General features: G+C 43.6%; 2 protein-coding genes across 7 annotated transcripts; one reads left to right on the top strand and one right to left on the bottom strand.

Moving 5' to 3' along the window:
- LOC128782138 (protein spire homolog 1-like) lies at window positions 1-18474 on the bottom strand. Of its 6 annotated transcripts, XM_053932352.1 has the most exons (17): window positions 18246-18474; window positions 16521-16551; window positions 16345-16376; window positions 15737-15901; window positions 14867-14992; window positions 14515-14580; window positions 11442-11603; window positions 9140-9208; window positions 8543-8669; window positions 7979-8103; window positions 6269-6374; window positions 5576-5724; window positions 4364-4495; window positions 2963-3027; window positions 2092-2119; window positions 1539-1681; window positions 1-416 (listed from the first exon to the last, which is right to left on the bottom strand). In XM_053932352.1, exons 1-17 carry the CDS (start codon window positions 18252-18254, stop codon window positions 245-247), a joined length of 1707 nt encoding a protein of 568 aa, XP_053788327.1. In that variant the 5' UTR covers window positions 18255-18474; the 3' UTR covers window positions 1-244. The 6 variants fall into 6 exon arrangements, with proteins under 6 accessions (XP_053788327.1, XP_053788292.1, XP_053788307.1 ...); XM_053932317.1 differs by lacking the exon at window positions 16521-16551 and having other exon boundaries at window positions 18246-18350; XM_053932332.1 differs by lacking the exon at window positions 14867-14992 and having other exon boundaries at window positions 18246-18323.
- On the top strand, window positions 18394-24331 carry NEPRO (nucleolus and neural progenitor protein). Its single transcript, XM_053932305.1, is given in 10 exon segments — window positions 18394-18659; window positions 18661-18796; window positions 18985-19139; window positions 19933-20009; window positions 20117-20248; window positions 20598-20675; window positions 21530-21891; window positions 22561-22622; window positions 23080-23330; window positions 23790-24331. Coding segments are annotated over 10 exon segments (1761 nt in total). The 5' UTR covers window positions 18394-18539; the 3' UTR covers window positions 24178-24331.
- Window positions 24332-24442: the final 111 nt, after the last annotated feature.

Below are 24442 nucleotides of genomic sequence, written 5' to 3'. Positions count from 1 at the left end.
CATGATAATACTTCAACATTTATTTTCCCCAAGACACAAAAAGAATTACAACAGTTTAAAAACCCACAAAGCTTTAGAAAACTTCACAATACAGAAATGCTAACTGTGCTTCCTGCTTAGACTAACCAGCAGGGAGGTCTTTCATTCAGGCCTTTATGTCAGAAGGTGCATAAAGCTGTTTCATTTATTTCAGGTACATAAGAAGTGACAGAAGAAATGTATGGTAGAATCATTCCAGTTTGGTTCAAGCCCAGGAAAATCTCCTGAGAGGGATGCTGTGCTGTTGACTGGAAGTCACATTCAATAGGTATTGCTCACACCATGTACAGATGTCTGCAGTCAGCCAGTTTGCCATGGTCCCTGTGTAACAGCACAGGGGCTGTGCTAGGCCACGGGGCTCCAAAACAACGGGTACACTGGAGGGGCAGAGAAAAACAAAAGCAGGAAAGCTGACCCAGGGTTTCTGTTAGAGGGCATAGTGCTCTTCCACCCTTCTTCCAGGCTGCTAAATGATTTAGCCAAATGCATAGGTTCAAAAACAGCACCACTTAGGAAGGCTAAAAAGCACCAGAACAGCTGACAGCTTCTCTCTATTGATAGTATATTGGCCAAAGGGCAAATGGATATCTGTGTCTGGTCCAAGGTTATGGCTGCATCCTCATGCAGTAGGAGTTTTTTTTGCCATCCTGCAGCATGACAGTAATGCAGTCTCTCAGGCCTCTTCTGCAGCATTTGCATTACAACACAGACCAAACCACTGCCTGCCCCATGCAGTTAACTTCAGTAATGAACACTACTCCTAATTTTTGGCAACTGAAGTACCAGCCTTGGAACCAGAAACTACTGTATCTTTATTGTGGCTACAATAAAGAATGGTTTCACAGGAAGAAAAAGAAGGTATGAGTTTGCCCAGTAGAAAATTTAACTGTTTTGGAAAGAAGAAACATAAATGTTTTCAGTCCTGTATATTGCACTTAAATATGCATGTTGTCTTTATCACCCAGAACTGCCAAAAACTCTTTTTGGAATAATTAATTTTCAGGGGACAAAAAGGAAAGGGTCTGTATGTACATGGAGGGACTCAGAAACCATTTGTGGCATCACTATTCAGTCAGTTACACCTGAGCCACAATTAGGATATTTCATGTCTAGGTAGAAAGGGGCTGCTCCTGGGTTGTAGTGGACCTCCAGCTGTGAGGGACAGAATGTGATGAGGTCTGGAAATTCTCATACTATGAAGCTACTGCAAGGAACCTTCTACATCTGGGCTAACATGGACACTTCTAAATCCTTGTCATAAACCTGACAGTTAAAACAGAAAATGCATTTCAGAGCACCTACACTTTCTCTCTTTGAGTCATCTAAAATCCACAACCCTTCCAGAGAAATGTGGACTAGTTAGACCAGTGGCTGAAACCAGCCATTCACTCAGCTGACCAGCCCAATATTACATACTGCTGTCTGCATGTTTGTAGCTGTGCGTAAGTAACTGGTGACATCTTTCAAGGTAAAGATAGAACAACCCTGTCCCAGCTTACCCAAAATACTGCTGGTGCTCTATTTCATGTAGCAACTTGGAGCTCTTCTGTTCCTGAGTAGCTGGATCCTCCTCTCCAGACAGTCTCAAAAATCTTAGGAATTGAAGTGGGAGATGTACACATGTTCTGAAGGGCATGGACATCTAAAATCACAACACAAGTCACCTGAGTTCTCAGGGAAACACATCCTCCTTCTCATCAGGATAATTTGCATGCCATGTAATTGATTTATTGGAGCACTTAAAAGGTAGACATTAATGCAGTGAACTTTCTGACCCATGTATAAATAGAGCCCAGTGTAATCCCAACCACTTTACACAGGAGGAAGGAAAGAAGAACTGGAGTTGTTTTAGCTGAGTATGACAAGAGATATCTGTGTCACCCTGGCTACTTTTACACATCATACTATTCCCTCTTCTATTTTCTTAGAAACAAGCTAGAGGGTAGATTTGAGGTATCAGTGGGATGAAGGAAAGCTTCTTATGACTAGGTGAGGAGGACGGAAAGCAGAAAATGTAAAACTCCCATATGCTGTTGTAAAGACTAGACTTGCCTTAATACAGCAGTCACAGCAGACAACCCTGAAAGACAAAAGTCTCCAGCATTATCATTTCAGTAAAGTTCAGCAGCTACCAATATTGCAGCTTCAGGGGACATTCCCAAGTAAGTCTGAATCCATGATTGAGGCATAATCACTTGATGGCAAAGTGAACAAACTGAGAACTCCACTATTCATTTTGCCAGTTTTCCTATTTCTGGTAGTTTAAATCATCTGAAATGCATCAACATCCATAGCTTCAAGGCTTTATGTGCAAATGCTCATTACACTTCACCCAGCACTACCACCGGACAGTTGCTCAATTTCCAGTGGTTGTTTACTTGCTGCTTATAATCAATTCAGTGCTTCACAACTGCTTCAAATAGGTTTAAGTGAGTCTTGATGAGCCTGAAGTTCCTCTCTCACTCTCCCATGAACAGAAAGCCTCTGACAAATAAGTGGATACAAGTAGGCTCAACTCCTTTCTCAGTCACAAGGTCTGGAGTTCTCTTTTTCAGTCCTCAACAGAAGATTCTGGTGTAGACCCTCTCTCAGAACCTGTTCAAGCCCTTGGCTGAAGTTAGAGCAAATCTTTAGAGCAAAACACAGAGGGTGATCTCAGAAAAACTAATTTAATACTAGCACAGGAAATTTGGCTATTGCTGACTTAACACTAAGAGTTAAAACTGAGATACTACTTCAGAGACAAGATTTTCCACATCCTCGCCAGCTGTAGACACTTCAGCCTGGCTTGTGCAGTAAGGCAAAGCTGAAGGGCTCAGCAACCTGGTCCTAACCCAGTAGTAAACTTATGAATACTGAGAATTCTCAGCACTGTTCTTTCACTTTTTCTCCCTCCTCATTCAGTCCTTTTGTACCAGCTCACCTGCTGCAGAGGTAACATTTGTAAGGCCACTTAAGAAACATCTGCTTCTGGCAGCTGAAACAGATCTGTGGAAAGGAAAGTTATTTGTGAATGCAAATGGGAAACATCTTAGTACCAAGAGTATCCACTGCCTGCCAAAAAGCAAGCACGTAAACAAACCTTCTAAAGGCTTTAGATTCATATACAATAACAGAGGTCCAATAAAGGATAGCAAAGACACAGGAATTAAAAGCTAAAAAGGCAAGAAAATTCCTACTTGTAGGCCAGTGTTTTTATAATGTAGAGGTTTGGGGCAGCTGCCAGACAACAGGAGTTTAAAAAAAGGTTCTTGAGCAAACAATAGCTGTATTGTGCAAGAGTGTAACAGTAGCTAGTTAAGAGAGAAGGAAGAAGAGAGACATTCTTTGAGGTAGACTGTAGCAATCCCAAAGAGATTAAATCAGGGCAAATTTGAATTCAATCCTGAAGCAAAAAATTAGTCATAAGGAAGCTGATGAGTCGCTTGAACTTTATAAAAAAGAGCACATTCATACACAGCTGGCAGTCAGAAGTGATATTATCTTGAGAAGTAGAACTTGAGAAAGCTAAAAAACAACAGTGGGTAAGAAAGCCATTTTAGAATAGTCATAGAGCAGGCAAGTTAAAGCAGGGTCAGTAAGGTGAGAAGAAAACAAGGATTCAGTCTCAGGAGCATCAGACAGCTTGTGGAAGTAGCATGGCTCTGCTAGTAGAACCTTTGACTCTGTCCATACTGCTAAATAAATGAGGGCAAAAAAAAAAATGACCTAAAAGCCAAGAAACACAGACTTCCTCATATCTGTGTTGCAAAGGGCCTGTACTCAGGACATCTGCTCTGGAGGAGTGGTTACCACACTCCCTCTAAAGGAGACTCAGGGATAAGGCAGAAGTTGATAAATGTGAACAACCAACAGTCCTGAGCTATACAGCTCCTTCCCTGTCCCCCTCATTTCCCCCACCTTCACGTCCACTTGGCAAGGTGGTTTGAGTCAGCACAACTCTGGTGTGGGAGCCTGAGTGAAGTGCCTTTGTTACACTGTTTAGGAGTACCAAATTCCAGCTATTTACTTTGGGATTTCAGAGCTGATCAACGGCCATGGCAGTCAGCTCTCCTTGCATGGAAATCAGAAGCAAGGCTCCTTGCAAGAAGTAACAAGCAAAAGCTGGGCTACTTTCTAGGCAATTTACACAGCTTAAGCTAGATTAGAAGCCAACACTGCACAAACACTAAAAAGTTTTTCCAGTCTTGGACCAAACTCAGATCAGCTGTTATGAACAGGATAAGCTGAGGCAGAGGGTGTCTCTGCAGTTCAGCACAGAGGGCCATGAAACCAGCCAGCTTTTGAAAAGGCAAGGGCAGCACAAAGAGAAGGAGAAACATACCTTTGCTCTTGGAAAGACACCATCACTACCTCCTTGGAAGAGGCCTTGCCCTTCGAGCACCATCATTGCATAACTGGTTCCAATCAGCTCAGCAATGGTTGGTGATGGGCACTTAGTAGGAAAGGGACAGTCCTATTGAAAGACAGAAGTTAAACATCAGATAAAGTTGAAGAAAGCAGCTCTCTTTGGGGAGGTCATCTCAAAACTGGGTCCCAAAGGATCAGGAGCATTTTTGTCCAAAACCTCATTTTGCTTGTGATGGGGAGTATCAGGTGACTCTGACAACACCAGCAGAGAAACTACTACAGGCAGGTGAGTGGTTGCTACAATTTTCAATCAGATTCCTTTGAGACATTTTACCCTTTGGAATAGGCCACAGAACAGATGCCACCCTGGCCTCTCCTGGATACAAAATTCCTTTCCACAGCACAACACACTCTTTCCCTTCTCTTTCCCAAGACCTAATGGCCCCATACAAATGGAAGCTGTGGTCTCACAGTCTGCCAGGAGAGACAGCTGTGCTTTAATCCCGAACACACCTGCACCCCCCACCGCACTGCAGAAAAAAAGAGGCATCAAAGTGGTCAGAGACTTGCCAAGGTGGGGCAAGGAGGAATGCAGAAGGAAAGAAAGACAAGAGCACAACACACCTTGTCAAGTGTGGCCATAGTTCAGAGGGTTGCATGGAAGCACACAGATCCCACCATTTCTCCCACAACCATCATTCAGAGCTTGATAACTTCAGTTATACATGTATTATACATTTAAAAGTCACTAATGCTGTGCAATCCACATTTTGTTAACTACTTATTGTCCCTTACTGCAGCTTAAAAGATACTTGTGAGCATATCAGAATCCAGAGAAAAGGAATGGACATGAAGAAAGCAGGATAGTTCCACTCTCAATTACAGTCTGCTTGAGGAAGCCTTGATGGACACTTTCAAGTAATGTAATGGTATTTCCCTCTTCTTGTATGAGAAAACAACTTTATTTCATGTCATTAAAAGGGGGAAGCTACCAGAAGGACACTACAGCATCCAGTCTTCTCTTAAGATGTCTCCAAGGAGAGAATAACATACCAACTTCAGATGGTTGTACTATATGTCCCAAGACAAAAACCACAGAGCATGCTTACTGCTTTCATGAGGATCAAGGTGCAAGTCATTACCAGATATATCAGACCAGGGTTGCTTGCTGACATGTTGGACTTACAAGTTTTTTGCTTTGAAGGCCTCTCTCTAAAGATTTGGACCTTCCTCTATAAGGAGGCAGCTGCTGTTGGCCAGTGCTCAGGAAACACTTAGGCTTAATGTCTCCTGGTGCAGGTGCACTCATGGGAGGAGTGCAATTTGCAGCAAGACCTGGATAGGAAGAGAGAGTTTTAGGGTGCAGAAAACCCACTGTCAGTTTCTAAGTATTCACCCTGCGGGCTGGACACTCAAAAGCACAGCACTGCCTTCTGAAGGTAGCAAGGCTTCCATCTCTCCCCCTCCAACCCATCTGCTCAGATCATATAAAAAGCAGAGATTACAGTAATTATGCTTGTCAGTAGGCACTGATGAGGCTTCATTAGCACCATTTAGTTTAATAAAATGAAATGCTGCACTTTCAACTTGAATATTCAAACCACTCATTTAGCTTTTACTGCAAATTCCAAGTCAGGCCTTTGGGGATATGCAATCATTGTTTTGAAGCTGCAGGAGCTACACAAGCTTCAGTCAACTGCAGAGAAATTATTTTATAAGGGCACCTCTCCAGACTCTTTATTTAGTATTGGAACTTCTGCAAAGTATCTCCAGGTGAATTAAAGAATTCATTGAGCCCAGCCCAAGGGTTTGGGAGCCCATCAGGCCACTGGCTGTACTTTGTCACCTGGTTTAGATGTGCAGCCAGAAGTGCACTGACCTGTGCTGATGCAGGATACTCCTGATGGCCTGGTGGAGGAAAGGCAGGTGCTGGCAGGCAGCCTGGGAGTGGTTTCCTGTTGACCAAAGGACAGGATGTTCATAATCTGCATGTAAGAGACACCAAGGCCACTTCATCAGAGGTATTGCTGCCTAACAAAACCCAGGACACCCACGACTGATCAGAAATGTTCAAGGCTCAGCCAGAAGTGGAGCAGAGAGAAAAATCAGTGGGGTACATTTAGAAACTGTCTGTTTCTTCTTGGAATATAAAGTTAATTCCCCCTGCACTCCACAGCTAGGAAATTCCAGCCAAGCTAGTGAAGTTTCCAATTCACCTGTTCTCTCTTGCCCAAGTCCAATAGTGGATACTAGTACTAAAGTTGCATCTGTTCAGGAACCAACTTTGCATAATCATCCCCACACAACCCATGGAATACGTTGGAACCATTTTCTTGGTTCCAGCTCACACACAGCAACACTGGAGAACAGTTCGAAAGACTGTGACTAACCCAACTCATTCATTCAATTCAAACTCAATGCTTTATCTCAACAGCATTGTTTCTAACTTGTCTAGAAAAGCAAAAAACAAATTTGATTATATTAGTCTCCATATGAAAGTCCTTCTAGTTCAGCAGTAATACATCAACCACAATGCTGAACATTCTTCTAAGTAGCTCAGACTGGGCAAATATAGCTAAGATTTTCTGCTTTTATAATTCATATCTGTTTTCCTCAGTTAGGCAACTGCATTTCACACAGAAGTATTTACAGAAAACAGATTCCTGTTTGTATGCCAGAGCATCTGTGCTAGACATGATGTATTAGGGCTTAAGTTCTGCTCCACAGAATTTTGGAATATGCTCAGACTGAATCCCAGAACCAAGCAGTCAAGCTTTTCATGACAGAGCCAGGAGTTAAAGAACCCAAAGACTGTGCATTGTGGTTTCCTGAAGAACAGTGCTCCCAAAATAACTCCACGGACAGACAAGTGGGAACCCATGAAGTTCCTTCCTCAAAATACATCATATTAAGTTTTCCTTCCATGAGCTCACATACCACATGAAATCAAAATACATTAATACATCTAACATCAAATGTCTCACCGTGAGGTAAGAGTGGGAATATTCTGGTCCATGTTGGCCAGGCTCCCATGCTATTATAACTTCAGCAGGATCTAGTTTTAAGAGACCAGAGCAGACTTCTGTTCTGCAGAATCATAGAATATCCTGAGTTGGGACCCACAAGGATCACCAAAGTTCAACACCTGCCCTTGCACACGACCACCCCAAGAGTCACACATATGCCTCTTGAGTTCTGTAGGCTTGGTGCTGTGACCACTTTGCTGAGAAGACAGTTCCAGTGTCCAAACACCCTGTAGGTGAAAAACCTTCTCCTAATAACTAACTTAAACCTCTGCTGACTCAGCTTCAGGCTGGATGAAGCATTCCCTTGGATGCTGTCTCTGGTCAGAGAGAAGAGATGAGTACCTATAGGCTGCAGTCATGCCAGACAGAAGTGTTTAAAGATGAAATGAGCTTCTGTAAAGGAAAGGACTTTAGTGAACCCAGTAGTACCACATTTGTTCACTTTTGAGACAAGTTTTCCTACACCAGGATTTGTTCCTGACCTTCCAGGCTATGTATATACTTGCAGCTCTAATTCCTGAAGTATGCATGCCTCTCCATAGTCCTTTCACCTAAAGCCTTACCTGAGCTCCTGCTCCCAGCTGCTGTGTTTTAGTGTTGGCAGATTTAAACTCAGTACTGGCATCTTGGAGATGTAAGAAATTGACGCTTGGAGAGATCAAGGCAGTATTTGATGCCACAAGCATTTCTGCAGGGGAGAGGGAGAACAAAAAAACTCATACTCACAGACTAGATGAGAGAGAACTGGGACAAGAAAATGACAAATTTGATACCCACACATTGAAATTTAAGATTTAGCCAGGCTTTGTCCTGGTAGTTATGTAATTTTTTATTCTTAAGTGATGGTCAAAATCCTGTAATCTCACTTAGTGGACAGACAAATGTGAACATTCATAAAAAGAAGGGCAAGTTGAAATATCTTTTGAGTCTTATTAAGCCACAAACAGATTTTTTAGAAATAACTATTCTTATGCCATACCAACTCTATTACACAAAATTTGTATTTCTTCCCACCCTTACAAATGTTATTGAAAAGATAAGTGGGCTTTCATTTCCAAGGCCATCTATTATTTTTAGCCAATGCTGACTTCACTTGCTTGCTTGCTAGGTCACTCTATAGCAGGTACCTTTCGGCCTGCCCCTCTTTTCCTGTGCTGCTGCCCAAAGCTTCAGTGGTTGTTTTACTTCTGCCATGAGCTGTTCATGCCACCTGGGCTCCTGTGGCACACACTGTTTCAGCTGCACCTTCAACATCTGCAGGTAAAGCATAGCACCACAAAGAGCCATTGGAGAGAGCAAGGAGACCAGTGGTGACAGAACAACTGCATCAGCAATGGCACTGTTTTACAAGTGCTTGTCACCCAAGAGAGCACTGGGCCCTGCACATGAGACAGCACTATGCGTAGTAGAATAATTTAGTGACTTTCAAATTTGAAATTAAGAACTCCAGGAGCTCTTTCAAGACCAAAAAATGTTGCAAATTAAAGAAGCAGTGGAGGAAGTAGGAAGATTGGTCACCTTTCTTCTACAAAGATGTCAACTCCCATTTTTCTAGTACCATGTTTTGCAGGAGGGTCTATTCAAAAGTCAAGTATGGTTAATATAACCCACTCCCAAATACAAGCCAGTAGCTAAAGTATTAGCTTTATATTGCTTCAAAATGTCCTGTTACCTCCAGAATTACCTTGTTTTGCTATCATCAGATGCAGCACCAGGTCACCTACCGGTTTTAGATGAGGCTTCAGAGCAGCTACCTCAACTTTGGGGGCCCTGTGCTTTTGCTTGATGGTCACCTGAAAGAGCAGAAGTGATGCTTAAGAAATAGCTCTTTCTCTGCTCCTTAAACACTCTGCACAGTGAATGATACAAATCAGGATTTGGGAACAGGGGAGATGGGGAAAGCACTAAAAAACAAAACAAAAAAAGCCCAAAACAAACAAAAAACCCACCTCAAAAAACCCAAAACAAACAAAACACACACAAACCCCCCACAAAACAAACAACCAACCCCCCAAATCAAGGAGTGGAAGTGTGGAATAATGATGTTTCCTTATATGGGGTTTTGGTAGGGAAAGATTTGCCTGTGGCAAACCAGAGGCAATCACAAGTACTGCACAGCCCTTAGAGGCTTGCACAAGGAGCACAAAGCCTTCTAGCTCGAACTGCTCTGAAAAGCAGCTAGAAAACACTGCACTCATATATTAATGTCAAGAGTGATCCCAACAAGCACCATGGTCACATCATATTCACCAGTAAAAGCTCAGCTCCAGGGAGGAGAGCAATTGAACGGGTTAACAGGAACTGTAGCAGCAGGCAGCTGTATGCATAAGCCAGAGTCCCAGAGGCTGGCATACAGCCCGACATAAACTAGGAACAATAGCAAGATAGAATTGCAGGGCAGATATTCATGTGAAGCATCAAGCCCTGTGCTTGTTGCATAGGGGAGAACTGACAAAAAAGTCAATTGCACATGCATGTCTTTAGCTGCCTTGTTCACTTATTCGTATTTTGAGGCCGTGCCATTTACTTTCACTTGTGTGTACAACTTCAGAACACGTGGGAGTGCAGGTAGAACAACACTACAGCTCCCCACACTAGCTGTGCTTTCATTCAATTGCAAATTAGACCACTGTTTGCTAGAGAAGCTTTAAAATAGCTTTGCAGATGGGGAAATCCTAGTTTAAGAGACTTCACAAAGACCTGAGCAGTTGCACTCTGCTTTCTTTCAGCATTTCTGACTACTGCTCTTCAAACATGTTTGTACTTCTCATGGACCAAAGAAAGAGTTACTAAAAGGAAAAAAAAGGGAAAGAAAAATAAAAGAAAAAAAAAAAGAAAATCAAGACCCAAATCATCCTGCCACCTTGAGTTACAGTTCTGTACTGCACAGTGCATTGATACATAGTACATGGAATATAAGCTAGTTATGATGCACTGTCTCTTTACCAATACTATTAATTTATAGATCCATCAAGATACCATTTGCAAACACATGACAGAACATTACCTGGAGGGTGGAGCCACAGTCAAGCCAAGCAAGAGCTGGGATTTTATAGAGGTGCATGGTTTAGCTGAAGCTTTTAAACCTGCTAGACTCTAGCAGCACTAACAAAGAGGGAAAAAACCTGCTAGTGCAGTATGCAAAGTTTTCACTTTTTGTAATACTGCTCTTTATTACAAGAAGAGTTGTGTCTCATCTTCTGCCAAGACGTCTGTTTGCAAAGCACGCCAATGCCACAAGGCCTTGTGCCAATGTTTTAGATCTGCTCATCATTCCCAGCTCAAGCTGCAGCAAGCAAAGAGCATCACAAGCCTTTAGAGACACCCCAGATGTTTTTTGTATCTGGTCATCTGTAGCAAGCACATTTCTCTCTCTCTCAGGATTTTTTATTGAGGTGCACAGAGAGAAATGTGCTTGCCACAGTCATCTTCACCAAGTGGTGAAGGTGGAAGTCTCTGCTCCTCCCTGTGAGGAGCTCAACATTTTTTACCCTGAATAAATTCCTGCAGTAGCTGAGTGCACTGCCCAGAGGCCTCTGCCTTAGGCTGAGCAGAGAGCTGCCTCAAAAGTGCTTCTGCACTTGCATGCACACTGCAGCATCTGGGAAAGCAAAGCAACAAGTAAAAGATCCCAGGTGCAGCTAAGCTTAAGGAGCCTGGAAGGACACAAGTGTCCAAGGTGGAAAGCACAAGGAAGCAAGACTGCGTTCCATGAACCTGTTGTGCACAGGACAGAAAAACTGCTGCAGGGAAGTGAGTGGTTGACCCTGGAGGGAGAAGAGGTTTACTGTCCTGATTCATGAAACTGTGGCTACTCCTGACTTAAAGTTCCTGGAAATTAAGTACTTGGGTAGAAAAACAGGGTGATCTAATGCACAGCTCCAGCTCAGAGGGACCCCCAGACACTTCTGGACTTCGATGTACCTTTGAAAAAGACACTTTTGGAGAAGAGGTCTCAACACATACTGCCCAGAAAGGAAGTAGAGTGAATGTTTCCAAAGCTGCCTGCTGACTCCAGTCACTCACCTTCCGCAGGGTGTACCTCTTGTGCTGAATGTCATCCAAAAGCAGCTCATAGGGAGAGCGAACACGTTCCTTTGGAGACCCGCAACGCCGTGGTCGCTCAGCAACCTTGCGCAGCCTCACACCAGCCTGCAGCTCACAGACGACACTGGGCCACAGAGATGCCTTGGCGAAACCAGCAAGGGCTAAGTCAGTAGCTGGCTAGAACTCACAGAGCAGCATTCCTTCCCTCCATGTAACAGGGCACACTTAGCAGCTGAAGTAATTCAAAACCACAGAATTTTGTCCTTAACATGCCCTTCTACTCACTTCCAGATCAGAGTGCAGTACCAAAGCAGAGAATTGCTTTTATTTGCAGGAGTTAATTTACAACAAGGAAGCTATAGCTGGCTCACCAGGCTCATTCCCAAAATTTGACATTAACTTTAAGGATGTAGTCCAGCAAAATACAGCTTTTGCTGCCAGGTAAATAAATAGACCCATTTTCTTTCTGCAAGTGCTTCAGGTGCCAGAGTGTTTTCCTATTACTGGTTCCTAGGAAACACTAGGAATTAAATCCCAAATCTTACCATTAAATCCTCCAAATTTTCAGAAAACCAAGGGTTGAATTGTCCAGAAACAAGAGGAAGACAAGTAGACAAGGGATCTCATACTTAACAGCAGCATAGGTTAGCAGTCTCAGCCTAGAGACACAAGATAAAAACCCTGACATCTGCTCATCCTGTTTCTGTACTAGTATCTGAGGATGTTCAGGCATGCAGTATAACCCAACAAAAGCTAAAGACAGGAAAAAAAATCATCTCAATAGCATGTTTAGACTACATTGTAATGGAAGTGCTAAATCAACAGCTTATCTGGATCCCAGTGGCAAATTGAGTAAGAACAAGTCATTGTATTATAAACAGTGAAAGGGAAGCAAAACATTTTAGAAAACTGCCTCAGAACAAAGTATCTGTCTTAGGCTTCTCTCTGTTTTCTACTTACAGTATGAAGCATCTTCTCTCTACTTATCCCTTCAGATATCTTGGTATAATTACACAAGAGTCTTATGCAAGCTCTGACTGATGGCTGCCCTCAAGAAGGCAGATATTTTTGTTGGATTGTTTTAGCCTGGATTTGGTAGTCATACCTCAACTCCAGAAAAGTAGAACTCTCAAAGAATGACCAAACACTTGCCATATTTTCTAGGCTACATTTAATACTGTGTGGGAGAACACACAAAAGTGTCTGGGCAAGCTCATCAGTACTAGAGACTTTCGAAATAGCTTACCCCAAGACATTTGCACTTTATAGAGCTGTATTTCACATGGTGACTGAACTTGACTGAGAGATATGACCTGAAGAGAGACTTCTCTACTGTAATACTGCCACATTAGTTTGGGGACAAGAATTGCCTTCAGCTGACTATTTCAGAGCAACTTACACACCCAAAACATTTTTCAGATGTTGGTAACATCATTATCACTCATGCTTTTATTTCCCTACTGACTGGATCACTGCAATTACTCTATTTTTGCAATCCCATGTATTGTCAAAAGCCACCTTAACTTTCCACAACCTATGAAGTGCAACATAAAATGCTACAACACTCTAAACCCATTACCTTGAGTTCAACAGGTGATTGCTAAGACAGTTATGTTTCTAACACACCTCACTGCATAGATTTCAAGGTGAACATCAACTTGGGACATGTAAGCTCTGCTGAAACGGTTCCACACTGCACGCTGTCAGGCTGTGGTCTGCATTTCAGAAGATCTGTTTTGTATCAGTCAACATGAAAAAGTGTGGTCCGTAGAGCATACTACCTGCTTAGCACCACTCAAGACATCAGCTCTAACCTGTAGGACCCCAGAGAAGCTGGCATCCTGGTTATTTTAAATTCAAGAGATTGTCAGAGCATCAGCTGGTGCTTAGGGACTTGGAAACTAGAGGCAGAGGATTTGCAACAGACATCCAGCTTTTGGAATTCATGCCTCCTGAAGGAGCAGAGGCCAAATACACTGGCCTTCAGGCCACACAGCAAAGCCCATGTATTTATTCATGTATTCCCTGCAGAAAAGAGCTACAGCAGTTGATGAGTTTGTGGTTTGAGATAGCTTGCCAGTTTATTTTAATAGATCACAAAATTGAGAAGATGCCCAAACACACATTTCACAAACATTTTCATACGAATAGTTTGAGCACGCTTCAAAGCAAGTGCTATTTAGACAAAGGGAGCGAGTCCACAAGTCTCTAGGGGCTTGCTGTTTGTCTCCACAGACTCCAGACTACAGAGCATTTGTTTATGCTGGGCAGAGCTCCAGCCTGAAGAGCTATTTGTTTCTGACTGAGCCCTGGCTGTGTAGGGCCTTGAAAAAAGCACAGTAAGTTGCCTTCCCTACCCTAAACACACAGTCCAACATCTATGGAAGCACAGAAGGCAAAGCCAAGAAAGGCAGTGCACAGAAGGTAGGAGTGACATCTCCTCACCCTCCTTCACTCTGTTGTTCAAGCTGCTGGAGCTGCTCAAACACAAAGATGGACAGTGCTACTGGCCTTCAGTCCCTGCCAGTCCTGACCAACAGAGATCCCACAAAATAAGAGTAAACTAGTGCACTCCAGGACTATCAACAACAAAGAGTTTTCTGGGAGTTTTCAGTCCAGCTATGAGAAAGGAACAGATTGCTTTTGGCAGGTGTCAGTTGCTGCCAAGAGCTAGAATTTGGGGCTCATTTGTGGGAAGAAACAGTCTGCATAACTACTTGTGGGCATTTACTCCAAAGACTGCCTCCAACTTCATTTTTAGAAGTGGTTTAAGTTGGACCACAAAGACAATCTTTGGGTAGAATAAAAGCCCACATGAGGTTGACATATGAAATAGTTTTAACTTCATCTTCACTCCCCAGCTTGTTTTGCAAACAAGTCTTTAACTACTCAGGCTCCTGAACAACCTAAGTAGTTCAATTTGTGTTCATTTGCTCTATTTTGTGTTCATTTGTGCTCTATTTTTCACAGAGGAATCAATGGAAAGCCTCAGAGAGCCAATGCTGACCAAAAAAAACCCAGTCCCCCATAATGAAGAAAATAAATTTCTTACACCATGGGTTTTCTTCTTTTGAATGGGATTTTCCATCCAATCTTCCACATCCATTTTTCTCAGTCTCTGAGAAAAGCAAGCATATGAGGTCATCACTCTACACTCCTCAGTGATTTTCTATCTATACAGCATAAATTACTACTATTTATCTGAAAAGCCAAGAAGTTCCAAACACTTAAACTTTCAAATGCTACAAAAAATAAAAATGGTCCAGAGACAACAGCTATTCACATAGTGAAAACAGAATTTCATCCAGGTGCTCCATTTCTAGTGCAATGAGAAGGTTACTTTAGAACTTGGTGAGTGTGTGAAGGTAGAGGGAATAGCAGCTAATGGGTAATCCTAGACATACTTCTTTGGAGGTCTGGATGATGGTCACAAGCTTCTGTAGTTCCATATATTCAGTAAACAGATTCCTACAGGTCATTTCATAATGGCTGATAGCCTCAGAAGGCCTGGACAAGTGCTCCTCACAGGCCTGAAAAAAGTGCAGCTATTTAAAAAAAGATCTTGAAATTTTAAAAAAATAACATGGTAGGATGGAATAAAGCAAGATTCTGTTTCCTCAATCCATGGTTAAAAATCATCTTCTTCACTGCCCCTTTATATTTTTTTTCTATTGCAGATACAGAGGAACAAAGAAGGAAGATATTCAATCTTTTATGTACAATAATGGAAGTAGCTGTGTAATTTATCTTGTTTTCCATAAAGTGTGCTTTGAAACAAGCACCTGAAAGGGGAAGCCTCCAGTTCAAAGAACAACAACCCACAGCAGATGGAGTCACTTGCTCTGTTCTTTTTCCCTGCCCTGATCAGACAGAGGGATGGGAAGTTTCTCATACATTTAAATTATGGCTGAGAGTAAAATATCTGTTTGAGACATTAAAATCCCAGCCTTTGCAGAAGCCAAATACTATGGAAAGGGAGTTTTTTAAATATCCATAGTGTTCTACGTTATGAATTTGGAGACTGTGTACAGAAGAACTTTGTAGACACAGCTGTGGGAGAGCCATACTCAGTCTTCCTTCTTAATTCTTTTCCACGGGCACTTACAAACAAATGGTTTTGCTTTTTCCCCTCTGATGGGAAAGCCAATGTTCCCTCTCTGTCCTCCAACAGTCCACCCAGCTTTTTCCCAGAAATGGTCTTGCCCCTTGGTCAACAGCACTGTTCCATCAACTCCTCTAAAGCAGCTATATTTACTAAGAAGGAAGAAGGAAACCTTGATAACATCCTGCAGGGTGACTGGTGGTTTTGTTGCCTTGTCATCCAGCTTCAACATGAGGCACAGCAGTTTCTCCAAAGGATCACTCAGTTCTCGCTCCACTTGGCTGTCAATTCCCCAGTCCAGGGATTCATAGATCACCCCTCCCAAGTACTCCAACAGCTACAGACAGAGACCAAGGAAGCAATACAGCACAAAGTGTTGTGGAGAACATCACAGTTCTTACTTTCCAGCCATGTGTGCATACTCCTCTGCTCCTGAGGACTGAGTACATCTCTCAGGATGAGAAATACCCCCCCATTTAAGCTGGCTTAAAGTTTTTAAATGGCCTCAACTGGCACCTCTAAGATATCTGTCATTAGGGCAACAAGACTGTGGCCTATGCCACAGTACACAGCATCTGTGCACATTGTTTCCCAGTCTCATTGTCTTACTTGAGTTCAGTCCAAGCAGTTTGTTTCCTTTTCCAGATTGCAGAGGAGTCACTCTCACAGCAAATTCAAGCACCTCGATACTTTCCCAAGACATCTGCATCTCCTGAGCAGGCCTTCTACTACAAGAGGATTGTACCTGCACACACAATGAAGGCAAAGACACAGGCTTACCTTGTCCTCTGACTGCTGAATGCTGCCAACATCTGAAAGGGAAAAACGAGGGTCAAGGGAGAAAGACAGCAGTACAGGCATTGACAAACAGCTTTTAGAACCCTTTTCAAGAGAGGGGAAGAGGAAGCATTGTTTTTAATAAGGTAACTAACTCCTCTGTCTAAAGTCAGTCCTACCTGGGGAAAGTAGGCCTGTATTTGGGGAGTCCTGGAAAACACCATAGGAGACTCATATTATTGTGAGCATTAGCCAAAGTAACAATTACTGCATTTTGTTGTTTGCTAATTGATATCCAACCTCCAGGGGAGGCACAGGATCTTTGTCTTTATTCTTTACTACCCACTCTAGTCCATGAAGAGTTAGCCTAGCACTGACCTCCACTGCAGCCCAACCCAGCCCTACAAAATACAGAGTTATTACCACTTGCTGGGCTACACATAGTGACCAAAAAAAGGGAAAGTACCAATTATAAATCTGCTGTGAGAGTTACCATAACAAAGGAACCATACACTGGAAGATGAACAGAGCAGTACATATAACAAAGCCTCAGACTATTTATTTCAAATAACATAACTGGTAGAAGGCTTTCATCACAGCTATTCCCTAGAACCAAATGACTCAATAGAGCACTATTAGAGAATTTCGTAGGTCATACATCTGTATTATCACTCATCTACAGTCCTCTGAAATGAAGTATAGGCAGGAGAATAGCTTCATGACAACATACCCAGAAAAAAGAGGGGAAAAGAAAACCAAAAAATGCAGGGGAAATGAAATTTCCTCTACTTTGTCCTCACATTTCAGCCTTTTATGGGAAAAACCCTTGGCATCTGCAGGTACCTATGCTCTTACCAGACTTCTGGTAGACCTTGAAGGAAGCAGTACCATCAGCATGGATAAAGATGCTCTCAGAACCCTTTATGAACACAGAACGGAGCGGTGGCCTGTGGCCCAGCTGCTCTATTTTTCTGCAACACTGAAAGCAGATAGCCCAGGCTTGCTCCTCACTTAAAGGATGTTCAAAACACCTCAGAAGCTCAGCTACAGAGACCTTTGCGATCCTCTGCTCACACCCTGGAGGCTCCATTTTTCCAGTCACCCTGTAACCTCCACTTTTAGTCTAGGGAGCTTAAAACTTCGTTTTCCAGGCTGGGCAAGTTTTCACAGCAGCTTTTTATCAGTTCTAGCTCTTGGTTTGCTCTTATCTCTCTTATCTACAGGTGCAACCATTAATGCCAATTTTTGCTCTTTTTAAAGGCACATGACTTTATCTGTATTTGTATGAGATTTCTTAAAAGAACAGAGTAAGTGTGCAACAAAATGGAATCAAGAGAATGTAAGAGTGTACAAAAATTGTGCTCAATTTAACTCTTTTCTAGAAAAATATATTAATTGCACCAATGTTTGCAAGTAGGAGAAGAGTACATTCAACTTCAGGCAGGGAGGGGAAAAATGCAGGAAATGTCTTGAAGGAGGAGAACTCAGAACACCACAAAAATAATTTTGATAGGAAACTATTCCAATAGCACTAATAAATTACAGCAATCAACTCCTTGGGGCACCTGCAATGGCCCATCCCACAGCAAATTCCAACAGCAGGGGCTATGAGCATAGAGTGATTGGGATGGCCAGGAGGGTACCTGGGACATGGGCAGCAAGGCCCTTCCTTGCCCAGAATGCTGATATCCCAGAATCACAGTATCTGTTGGGTGGGAAAAGATCTCTGAGATCATTGAGTCCAACCTGTGACCAACACCAGTGTCAGCTACACCCTGGCACTGAGTGCCACATCTGCTCTTTCCTTAAACACCCCCAAGGACGGTGACTCCATCACCTCCCTGGGCAGTCCATTCCAATGTCTGATCACTCTTTCTGTAAATAAATTCTTCATAATGTCCAACCTGAACCATCCCGGTACATCCTAAGACTATATCCTCTAGTCTGGATATGAATTGCTCCAGGTGTGAAGCCGGTCGCGCAGCTTTTTCAGCACTTTGAGGGCTGTGTGTGACATGGGAGGGCACAGCTGCAGGGCTGGGGACTGGGGTCGACCCCAGGAAACCCCCTGCACTGCCCCACTGCTGCTGCTGCGCTGGCTCACAACGGCCACAGCTCCCGAGGCACACAGTGGAGAATTGCGACGTTTAGAAAGTGTGAATAACACTCATTATTTATAGTTATTTCCCTTCTCGCTTATGGCATTTAGGAATGCAGGGCGTCAGCGCAGGCCCCGGGCCATGACGCACCCCCTCGGTGTGACTTGGTCCGGCCCACGACTCTCCCCGCCGGCCCGCCCGGATGGTGCCGCCCACGCTGGGGCTCGCCGCGCGCAGCGGGAAGATGGCGGCGCCCAGGGCGGCGTGGGATGGGCGGGCCGTGCCCTGGAACCGGCTGGACGTGCCCTGGCCCGCGAACAGCACCACGGTGCCGCTGGGGGCCCAGCACCCCGCAGGTCCCGGCGCGGTGCCGAGGGGTTGGGGGGTGTTTGAAGCGGCTCCCGGGTGTTTGTGGTGGGTGGTCGGTCGGTGGGAGCCGGAGGAGTGGCCGGAGCGGCGGCGGGCGCTGAGGCGGTGGCCGGTGCCGGTGCCCGGCGCTGAGGTGATGCCCGGTGCTGAGGCGTTGCCCGGATCTCGCCCGCAGTGGGGTTGCTGTCGGCGCTGCGGCGCCGGTGCGACATCGCCGGGAAGCGGCTGTCGGGGCCGGGCCTGGCCGCCGAGGGACGCGTCCTGCGCGCCGTGCTCTACGTGTACCACAGTAGGCTGCTCCGGCACCGGCCCTACCTGGCCCTGCAGCAGGTGAGCACCAACCCCGCCTGGGCGGCAGGGACCCGGCAGTTGGCTACTCCCGGCCCCCAGATACCGCTCCCCGAAAAGCCTTTGGAGTAGCACTTGGCGCCCGGAGCATCGTGCAAAAATTTTGGGAGCAGGTGCATTTTTGTTCTCTCACAGTTGAGCCCAATAGGTTTCTTGGCCCTGTGCAACAAGTGCAACTTCAGTTTTCCAGCCTTGGTCTCCGATACTCATGCTGAGACCTGAAATAGGTAGAATTCCATACCTTTGCATACATGAATAATACAGGGACATAATCCTCAAATAATTGTAATAATGGGAGGGAAGAATAATAATCCTATCCTACATATTAGATACTTTCTGTTTTAAGATGAAAAGTGAACACCTTGTCAGTTTTCCAGGAAAGGGGTTGTCAGCGTCTTCAAATAACTCTTTTGAAATGGAGCAGGAATGGTGATTACCTTCTTGATTTATGTGTTTTCCTTCTTGACATCCAGTAGTAAAAGCCCTTGTATATAGCAGGAAAATCATGCAGCACCAATTAATCATGGCCTACTCCAGTCCTTCACTTAATTCTATATTTACAGTAGAATTACAGCAGTTAAGGTTAAAAAATGTGATGAAGGAATGTTTTTCATCATAGTGCAGATACAGAAATATCCCAGAACATGCCATCACACAAACCTGCAGTGTGGGCTGTTAAACTGATAAGGAGGTATCATTTAATATAGTGACAGTTCTTAGACCAGGGCACACAGTCTCTCAAAATACCAGTCAAAGGAGTTTGCTTTTCTCCTAGGTAGAGCAATGTTTGAAGCGCCTATGGAAAATGAATCTGTTGGGCTGCCTGGAAACTCTGGTAGAACTGATTCCCAAGTAAGTGTCATGATCCCTTTTCTTGTACTATCCATTAACTCAATCTGCAGAGCTAAAGGAAGAGGATGCTAGATCATAACCAACTCTTCATCCTTGTCTCAACACAGGAAAAATGCATCCAAAGCCCACGCAGAGTGCTTGGTTCCCAGCCAGCCTATGCTGGAAACTGTGGCTTTGAAGGTATTGGGAGGCTGCAAGCTCATACTACGTCTACTGGATTGTTGCTGTAAAGCTTTTCTGTATCCTTTTTTCACTACAAAAACATGATCTTAGAGTTCACCAGTAGCACCTCATGAAACCAAAACGAGGTTTTGTGTAGGCCCTGTATTGCTGATGGACTCAACGGTGCAATTCATACGTGCAACTTGAAGTTTCTTTGACAGCCAAACACCTTCTTTTCAAGTTATTATGTAGGAACCTCATGCTGTTTGGCTAGCAGCTCTTCTGGCCTTGAGCAATCCAAGAGTTGGATACTAATCTCCCAGATTATTCCAGGATGTCGCCTTGTGATTTGCCTCTAGTTGGTGTGTTCAGCAAGTCTCATTACATGCTGTTTATTTTTTTAACCTTAACTGCTGTAATCTTCAGCTTGTCCATTAAACACCTCTGCTCGAGGGAATTCATACTCCTGAATACTGTGGCTTCGGGGCTCCTGAGCCGGCTCTGGTTTGTGTGTTCAAAAGTCTGTCTTGTTTGTGTCCGCCTGTTTGATGTGCCTGTCAGAGAGAAGGGCTTGTAATTAGGCCTTGCTGCTAAGGGAGTTTTATTCAGTTGGGAGTAGGAGAAGGGAGGTCCCTCCATGCCTTTGGACTTGATTCTAGCACCTGCAGAGTTGTACAAGTGGACAGAGACTTCTTACACGCTCTTATGGAAGGCTTTGTTCTTGGATCTTGGCAAACTGTATGTAGCTTTAATGAAATCACAGTGTTAGTGTCAGCTTGCCACAAACACCAGGTACTCTGTGCAGTAAGGAGTAAGTCCTGCCTCATGCTGAAATGGAAAGGCTGGGTTAAACATTTTCTATTATGCTACTGAGTTTTCTAGAGAAATTTGTGTTCTGATCTCTCTCTGTCTGGGAGAATAACTGCTGTCTGTAGCTGAAGGAGTAACAACATTGTTAGAACAACTTTCTGTGGCACAAGAAATCTTCTAACTCCAGGAAACATAGAGCAGGCAATTGTATGGCATCAGGGCTGAGCTGGTGCAGAGTGCTTTTGTGGGAAGACCTCATGGCACCTTGGATATGACCCAAGAACCTGATGGGTCCCAAGTGTGGCACTCAGCAAAACTCAATGGAAGTGGAGGGGCTTCTGATCAGGAATTTACAAGTCACTTCTGCATTCTGATCTGGAACAGTTCCTTAAAGCTCAGACTTAAGGAAAGCAGGATGATGGAGTGTAAAAAGGTAAATTTGTACTGAGGGGAAATAGGGAAAAGGACAGTTGAGCTGAAGGTAGTTGTTCAGTGAGCATCATGTTTTGCTAGAGGAGACTCCATTCCTTTTTGTCCTCTGTCTACAGGATTCAGTACAGGTGTGTATTGCAGACCCTCATGTCCTTGTACAGTGCCTTGTCAACAGTGCTTCATCTGGTATCTGAGACCCAACAGACCCCTTATATCAAGGGGTTTACCTTCCCTTCTGATATCAGCGACTTCCTTGGAGTTAACATACCTTCTGAGGCAAAGAAGCAAAAGGCTAAAATGCTTACAACAAAAAAGTCTACCAGCTGGATGAAGAAATTCTTCCCAGCAATGCCAGAGGCAGTATCAAAGGTTGGGAAAAAGAGAAAATCTGAGACCTGTACAAGTGCCATGAAAGACCATAGCATCCTGTGCTCCGTGGACATTGGAGAGGCAGTTGTGGTTCCCACAGCCAGGAGAGGTAAAGCCTTGTGCTAGTGTAGTGGTTTCTGACATCTCAGAGACTGACTGCAATTTCTGTCCAACAGGGCCAAGCACTTCTACTACCCACAGTGTGGTTCTAGTACAAACTCCCTGTGCTTGGAAGAAGAGAATGCTGCATGTGCCCTTGCCTTTATAAAGCTGTGGATAATGTCAGTATCATGATTTTTGTGGGGTGTTTCTTTTAAACAGGATGCAGCCTGGAGAGAAGCAGGTAATGAATGTAGTATATAGGTCCTGAAAATAGTTATTTGTACTTTCCTGCTTTTGCATAGCTCAGAAGCTATGGGCAATGTGTGCAGTCCATACAAGAGTACATAAGGCTGTAAGGTACAGGATGCAAGTATCCTGTGCTTGCTAGTTCTGAACTGTGCCCAAATCTTCTGCAGTCAGGGCTATGGCCAGTGACTGCAGCCATCTACATGTTTGTGTGAAGCTTTTATCCATTAAGTTCTCCTTTGCAGCCACCTATAAACCTCTCCATGATCTTCTTTCCTTGCCAGCTGCAATGCACAATGAGTGTAGTCCCCTTGAGTTTGCTTGGAAATGTTTAGTACAGGTGTGAGCCTGCTGAGAGCTCTGTGGCATCTCTGTGCAAAGAAATAAAACCATCTCAGTGTTGTAATGGAACTCTCTTCTCTCTCTGTAGGGAAGCATCCAGGGTTTGATGTGAAGAGCTTGCTTAGGCCATCCAGACATCCAACACAAGAGGTTTGTATGGTATTGTTTTACATGCTAAATTGGTGGTTTGGGTTTTTTTTTACACAGTAGTTTCTTTTTTGTATCTTAAAGACTGTAATACTTGAAACACGATATCCCTGATTGAAAATGTCCCCTTTTCCTGCCTTATTTTTGCTTGTCTGACAACTCAGGTTAGTGTGGAAGCTTTGCACAGAAAATCAATCACTACTTATTTCTGCTTAGGAATTTGGCCATTTGTTGATTTGTCAACCAAGTCTGTAGACCAAGAGACCAAATCAGTAGGAGACAGGAATACAAATACTAAATATCTGCTTCTTGTATTCCACAAAACAAGACTGCTCTTCCCTTTTCTCCTTATAAAATAAGGAATGTTCTCACAAAAATCCCTGTGTTCTGCTCCCTTCCAGCAGAAAGGATCAGACACATCATCTTTTTAAAACACTATTTCTGTTACTGTTCGTTTCAGGGTCTAAGCATTACATCAACACCTTTTAAAGCAAAGTCATCACCATTTTCATCTCAGATAGCAAAATCACAGCACGCTGGATCTCTTGTACAGATGGTCCAAACAGCTACATCATTTGGGGAGCTGTCAGAGGCACTCAGAAAAGCTATTCTGTGGTGCAAAACCAACAAATTCAAATCAGAAGCTTATTTTCTGCGTAACAAGTTGTTGAAAAGCAACCGGCTACACCATGTGGAGGCTCAAGGATGCAGGTAGTTTTGTATGGGTGTGGGATTTCTGAATCTAACACTTTGTATTTCAATATTATGTATTTTGCTATAGTATAGTGAAACACAGTGGTCTAAGCCATTCTTTTAAAACTCAGGATCACTAGCTGAGGTTACTGGGTGCTCTGACCATGGGCATTCTGTTTAGCTTCAGTCACTTGTGATTTAAAAAGGTTTTAAAAGGCTAACAAATGTCCAATACTTAGGAGGGAGGATGAAAATGCAACTTAAATCATCTGCATGTTTTATGGTAACAAATATATGAGGCAAGGGTTGTCTTTATTTAGACTGCCTTGGCTACTGTTGTACAAGTGCTGTTCTGTTTCCGTGGTATGATAAGGAAAATGACAGAAACAAGTAACTACAAAATCTCTCCAAATTCCGAATGAATTAACACTTCAGTAGCTGATAAAGTTCTGTTTTGTACACTTTGCTCCCCTTAAGCTTGAAGAAAAAGCTGTGCTGTATCAAAACATCTGTCCGTAAATACCTCCTGTACGGGTCACAACACACGCGCTGGCCAAGGCAGCACCTCAGGGCACGGCTCTGCTGGAGGAGGATCAGATCATCTGCACTCTTGAAGGCAGCTCCAAAGACTGGTGGGCAAAAGTCTCCTGAGCTTTTTGGGGTCTGTGAGAACAGTGCATCACTCATCCTCCCAGCTTACCAAGGTGGGTCTCTGAGTCAGGAAGAACATTCCAGCATTGATACATCCCTAAGCACAACAGGGACCCTTAAGCAGCTGCTCCTGGAAGGAAGCCCTGGCCCTGTGTGGAAAGAAGCTGCTGAGAACACAGATATTGATTCCATTTTTGCAGCAATAGGTGTCTGAACCTGGACTTGAAAGAGGAAAGGGGTCAAGTCATTCTAGTTTTTTGTTTTGTTTTTTTAAGTAAACTCCTCTGAACCTTAAAGGTGTCGCAGTAACTCACATTGTGAATTCTGTTAAGAAAGTAACAACCATTTTATTTTGTTTTTGTAAACCAGCTTTTTTTAGTGGCTGATTTTTATATTTTTAAGGGTGTTCCAAACAACCAAATAGTCACCATCTTTTACCTACCCTTGTCCAGGAACAGTGACTTTGTTACCCTTACTCA

Source organism: Vidua chalybeata, chromosome 2 (genome assembly GCF_026979565.1).
Source record: "Vidua chalybeata isolate OUT-0048 chromosome 2, bVidCha1 merged haplotype, whole genome shotgun sequence".
Classification (NCBI taxonomy): Eukaryota; Metazoa; Chordata; class Aves; order Passeriformes; family Viduidae; genus Vidua; species Vidua chalybeata.
Note: the sequence above shows the minus strand (reverse complement) of the source record. Positions and strands in the feature narration are given on the sequence as shown.